This window comes from Atta colombica, unplaced genomic scaffold (assembly GCF_001594045.1).
Source record: "Atta colombica isolate Treedump-2 unplaced genomic scaffold, Acol1.0 scaffold92, whole genome shotgun sequence".
In the NCBI taxonomy this organism is placed as follows: domain Eukaryota; kingdom Metazoa; phylum Arthropoda; class Insecta; order Hymenoptera; family Formicidae; genus Atta; species Atta colombica.
The window spans coordinates 923,315-929,568 of record NW_017259586.1 but is presented as its reverse complement, the minus strand read 5'-3'; the positions used below and the strand labels follow the sequence as shown (position 1 = coordinate 929,568).

At 32.6% G+C, this 6,254-nt stretch overlaps 1 protein-coding gene across 2 annotated transcripts in view; it reads left to right on the top strand.

Moving 5' to 3' along the window:
* The window catches only part of LOC108693560 (sorting nexin-13-like), a 6,733-nt gene extending 575 nt beyond the window's left edge, over positions 1–6,158 (top strand). Inside the window, exons 1-10 of one of the 2 annotated variants that reach the window (XM_018202567.1) lie at positions 175–239; positions 1,527–1,639; positions 1,755–1,854; positions 1,942–2,028; positions 2,125–2,249; positions 2,366–2,930; positions 3,155–4,729; positions 5,064–5,252; positions 5,338–5,552; positions 5,721–6,158. In XM_018202567.1, the coding sequence (XP_018058056.1) occupies positions 1,527–1,639; positions 1,755–1,854; positions 1,942–2,028; positions 2,125–2,249; positions 2,366–2,930; positions 3,155–4,729; positions 5,064–5,252; positions 5,338–5,552; positions 5,721–6,051 (3,300 nt within the window). In that variant the 5' untranslated portion in view covers positions 175–239 and the 3' untranslated portion in view covers positions 6,052–6,158. Of the gene's footprint in view, positions 1–174; positions 240–1,526; positions 1,640–1,754; positions 1,855–1,941; positions 2,029–2,124; positions 2,250–2,365; positions 2,931–3,154; positions 4,730–5,063; positions 5,253–5,337; positions 5,553–5,720 lie in introns of those variants that run through there. The other variant, XM_018202565.1, reaches the window with a different exon arrangement.
* Positions 6,159–6,254: the final 96 nt, after the last annotated feature.

Below are 6,254 nucleotides of genomic sequence, written 5' to 3'. Positions count from 1 at the left end.
ATATATATATATATGAGTATTACGATAGTTGTTTGTGTTGTTTTGTTGCGAGTTGGTAGGCACGAGCAGAGGATGTGCGATAATTGTCAGTCATTTCGATTCCTAGGATGAATTGTCGGTTTTGTCAACAACGGTGAAATTTTAGAGCGAATAGATTCTTCTCTGTTGAGAATAAAAGTTCATAAGAAAATAAGTAAAACAAGGTGGGAGATGTGAAGGCAATTCGTTTTTCAAATGAGGTAACAGCAAAAAAGTGTACTCTACATATGTTGCATAACACTGTTTTGTTCTTAGAATGAAAAATATTTGCTTTATATTTCTGTTGATCTGGAAGTTTACCGATTTCTATTGATTTTCCAATTGACGATTGTCTTGAAGAGAGAAAGAGAGAAATATTTACAAAGATTTATATCTTGAGTGAATTTTTTAATTCCTTTTTAATTCTTGTATCTCAAGTGTTTTATCTCCAGCGCACTTGTAATGATTCATTTAACCATTATATTTCAATCAGTTTCTTATCATATGTGATAAACCAAGAAAGTGATATCTTCAGATTTGTTTGTCAAAGAATTAAATGTTATTATCCTTGCTACTCTTCACAAAATTAATACTTTATATTTTGTACCATTTTTTTAAATATTGCTACAATTATGATTATATTTTTTTATGTTTATTTATTTACTTTGAAAAAATTTTTAACTGGAAAATGTTTTAATCTTCTAATTTATAAACATTAAGATATAGTAAATTTTACTTATTACTCATAAATTTTTAATTGTTATTAGTGAAATTGATGAATAATATTTGATCAAATAAAAAAAAAATCATAAATTAAAGAAATCAAACTAATCAAAACATTTATTCATTAAAAAGCGAAACAGCATTTTACTAATTACAGATGAAAAAAAGATATTTACTGAATACTAAATGAAATAAATTAATTAAATTGAAATTAAAAAATTATTTATTGTGTTGTACATAATTAATTTTTAAATATTTTCATATATTTTTGTATGTAGTATATTACATATACTTAATAAATTTTTATTGATAAACTAATAAGTTAATAATATAATGGTATTATTATTAATTTATGAAATTTTAATTTTTCTTTAATAAGTCAAGCTTTTGTTCTTTTGTTCAATACAAAAGTCTTAAGAAAAGAATTCTATTCTGTGATAATCTGTTTTTACTGGCTTATCATTAAATTGTGTGTCTTTTCTTTTGTTTTTCTCTTTCCTATTCTCTCATTATGACTGATAAACTCTACTATTTAATAGGCGTGTATGAGTAGGCAACTGTGATAATTTACTGCCAGAAGAAATAACAGTTTTTGCGTTACCTATACTGACTTAAGTATACATTGTATGTAATTCTAGGGATAATTCTTATGTTTCTACAGAATATCTCTAGAAATATCTTTAGAAATAATATATATTATAATATATACTCAACATATGACTGCATAAATTTTGAAATAAAATGTTGTCAATGACCGTTCATCAGCTAAATCGTTATTTTTGCAGATGAATGTTCCATTATTTGGCATTCTCGGAGCTGCCGTTACTCTGTTTGCTTACATCTTCGGCATAGGAACAATTATAAAACTTTTAATCTGCTTGCTTACGTTAATTTTAGGGTAAGATAATAATGTCCAATTAAAAAATGTATTGTATCTAAAATGTACAAAATATTTACAAATATTGTACAAAATATGCATTAAAAAAATCATAAAAGAAGATATTTTGTTGTAGGACATTAATTTGTATATATAGAACGTACTCATCGAATCTCGACAATGTAATTAAGTCTGAAAGGGAAGATTTAACTAAGAAGACTGAAAAGTTCCGGCAGGTAAATGAAAATTTTGAATTTTTTTGCCGTTTATTTATTTCTTGTCATTATATAATTATAATTACATTCCATGTGTTATATTTGCAGTATATACTAGATTTGTCTAAGGAAAGGATGACATTTACATTAGATAGAAGAATAACTGGTAGTTGTATCATTGATGAATCCCTGCAAGTACATATTTATAGAACAATATTTATAGAATATTTATAGAAGAATATCGAATTATTTATTAATTTTTAGGTTTAATGTATCTGTTACTACTTTTAGGAAATTTTGGATTTCTTAATCAGAGATTATGTGGAACCATGGTATAGTATTGTTACGGATGATGAGGAGTTTATTTATTCCGTTCGAGATACTGCCCAAAAAATCGCTATCAATGTAGCAAATCGGTATGTAAAAATCTTTTATTAATATTTATATAATTTATTTATTTAATATTTATTTAAAAAGTAGCTTATATAATTTATATTGATTAAAGTTCTATTGTTTAATATCATTGTGCAAGGGTCAAGAGTGTCGATTGGATACCCTACTTGACTACACGACTTGTCGACGATGCAGCCTCGCACGTCAGGTTGTATCGACAAGCAAGCGCAAGGATGAAGCAATTACGATCGAACAGAGTCCCGAAAGGTAGTGCTAGTTCAAGCACATCAGGCGGAACTCCGAAGAAGACTCCCACTCATCGACGAAATAAAAGCGAGACCGACGTCTCTTGGTACTCGCAATCAAAATTTTATATACCTAATCTGTCATCACTTACCGAGCCAATCGAATCATCTGGCGATGAGAAGGAGGACGAATCGCTGGAAAAGATATTTTTTGATCTCGAAATCCAAATGGAAAATAATCTGATATGCAGAGATCTGGTATGCACTAACGACACCCAGGAATTAGAATTCTTGGGCGAAATATCCGAAATCCTATTGTACCTGGTGCTACCCAAGGCGGATTTCGATTGTTTAACTGTAAGATTCGTCTTAAGGGAATTGTTAGTGAATGTTATAATCAGGCCATTGTTAGATCTTTTCTCCGATCCTGATTACATTAATCAGGCGTGTATATGGCTGGTTAGTATCGATTTGATGACGAATTTTGTAGATATAAATTTAAGATCTTTTGTTCTTTAATAAATATAATACATAGTTTATTTAATTCGTTGAAAAACTCATTTCTAAATTTATTTAAAAATGTATTCATATTTGTATTGTTTATTTCAACGTTTTATCACACACTATATATAGTACTAATACTTCTAGCTAAATTATATGTAAAAGATTTCAATTTCTTTTAGTGTACTAAGGATGGTGGTTTACCAAGTGATATCTTTTTAACAGTAATTAGATTAACAGACAATTTAGACGAATTAATGGCGACAAAAAATATAGTTTGTAAAGAAATAGCGCATCTGCGATCAAAGGATTCAGGTGGAGATGACGATCTATCCGTGAAGCAGCAACTGAACAGTCTGGTTTACGTGAAGAAAATCCTAGAGACTAGGATTATTGGTATGCAGGAAGGCTTGGAAACAGAAACGGATGGAATCGGCGCACAACCAGAGTGGAACAGATTGCTCATACCGGGCCAGAAGCTAGTTAATTTACCATTAGATGAGTTGTTGAAAAACAATATCGCGCTCAGTTATTTCATCGATTATATGACCTCCATAAATGCAGAAGCATACCTGTTCTTTTATCTGAATATCTATGGATGGAGAGTCTCAGCCGAGCAACAGATATCTGACATTGAGTTACAGAAGATCCAAAGTACTCAATCTGGTACAGGCATGATCGGCGCTAAACGCAAGAACGCGGATTTGGATAATCTAAAGGAGGCAGCCACGAAGATCTATCAACAATATCTCAGCGATAAAGCGTCGCCTAAGCTGCAACTGGATGACACATTGGTGAAAAGCTTGGTTACAAAAACGAAGGTAGAGTCGGTCAAGGAAACCTGGTTCGACGAGTTGCGAAATTGCTGCTACGAGAAATTGCAAAATGAAGACAGATTCCTGCCAGGCTTCAAGAGATCAATGGCTTACATAAAACTGCTCGCGGAACTGGATCTGCTGAAGGATCCGGTATCCGAAGATGATACAAAATCCTTGGACAGCATAAGCTTATCCAGCACAAACAATGAATTGGACACTTTGGATGAATTGTCCGAGACATGCAAAACCGACGACACGAAGCCTGCAGTTGTAAAGGAGGGTACTAAAAAATCAAACTCTTCAACGAGTTTAACAAGCATAGGAGAAGCAAATGAGAGTAAGGAATTTGACGAAGTTGATACAAATACGGGCAATTTGAAAGGTGTGAAAAACACGCGTATGGGATCTACCGCAGAAATTGGTGAACAAATTGGTGAAAAGAAGGACATTTCGTTTTATATGGAAACTAATGCGGAGCAATTCGTCAAGTTGGACGAGAACAATTACGACCAAAACGCAATCAAAAAGCTACAGCAAGGCCGCTTCGAGATCACTGCCACGATCATAGAAACTGGTATCGTCAGCGATCGCGGAAAAACATACGGCATATACGCGGTAGCGATCACGAAGAATTACGATTCGGGCTACAAGGAGAAGTGGCATATCTATAGACGGTATTCCGATTTCTACGATTTGCATCAGAAAATTAAGGAAAAATATTACGATTTGGCGAAAATACCTTTCCCTGCGAAAAAAGCCTTCCACAATATGGAGCGCACGGTGTTGGAAAGACGAATGTTGATGTTGAACGCATGGTTGTGTCAACTGACGAAACCTGCGATTATGGATGGCCATATGGGATTGCAGAATCTGTTGTTGGCCTTCTTGGAGCAAGGGGATTACGATAAAGGTGTCACTGGTGGACAGATCTCAAGAACGGTAAATAAGAATAATTTACTTATTTATTTATAATATACAGGATGTTCGATAATGTCTTGTTAATTATTGTGAGAATTGCAAAATAGTGCAAGACTTCGACTCAATTTCGTTCACTCTCGTACTTGCCCGAGAGATTATGCAGTCATTACAAAATATCCTGTATATGTATAAATTAATTGCATCAAATTTAGGTTAGAAATGAAAAATTAATTTTCTAAAATTACAAAAATAAATATTAATAAAAAATTACAAAATAAAATACACTAATCTTTATAACAATTTTAAATATTAAAAATAAAAAAAACCTAATTATCCGAATATTTGTTTTATACAGATAGATACTTTAATGAATCCTTTAAAGACATCTATGAAAAGCGTTACGCAAGCGGTTAAAACAATGCCGGACAATATGCTAAGTACGGTGGACGGCGTAATGGACAACTTGAGCAAATTTTTCGGCAATCCTAAGAAAACGAGTATATTTTACGAGAATACCAAAGTTAGCGCCGGTCTTGATACAGAGGTACTTTTTTATTTTATTCGCAATATTGCACCATTCTAAAATATCGAGTCGATTAATTGAATCGTTTAATTCGTGTTTTCTTCAGACCGATGACAATATCCCATTGCGAATTATGCTTCTGTTAATGGATGAAATTTTCGATCTGAAAGTACGAAATCAGTGGCTAAGACGGCGGATTATAACGTTACTGCGTCAAATCATTCGCACGATGTTCGGAGACATAGTAAATAGAAGGATATTGGAGTATGTATCGTTTATGACCAGCCCGTCAAAAGTTGCGGGATATTTGCGCTTATTCAAGTAAGTAAATGGTATTAATATTTCAAGCATAAAATTTCGATATACATTCATTAATATTTAAAAAAATAATTTTTATATATATTTCATTGTAATTGTTCTTTGTGATGATTATAATTATTCAATTTTCAAGAAACAAAGTAAGTTAAGTGAATTAATAATATTTTGCAGGAATAGTTTCTGGCCGAATGGCGTGAAGGCTGAGAGTAAACCGCCGCGAGACACGGAGATGAAGAACCGAACGCGAGTGGCAGCTAAGATAGCTTTACTTTCGTGTCTCTCGGATGAATTGAAACATATCATAGGCAGCGAAACAACAAGACGTGGTTTGTTAAGGGTGTTCGAATTGTTTCAGCGGCCCGTACTAAACAGAAGATTATTGTACGTGTTGCTAGAAGGTATCGTCGAGACTCTATTCCCGCAGAACAATCTAGTGACAATTTTCAGAAAACTCTATTCAGTCTCACCAAGGGTGAGAAGTAAAAGTAAAACAAAGTCCTGATGGAAGAATAAGACAGACTGATGTCCGAATGTAATGGTGTGAAATTTTTTCGATTATGCAGTCGAAAAAATCCACGTTATGAGTTAAGAATTTCGACTTTATCATCGAATTTTAATAAAATGCATTTCTTTGAGTAGCTTAGAAATTCACGATATTAAGAAAATATTCGTGAAAAGTGTCCAACGTAAAAGAAACATATTTAA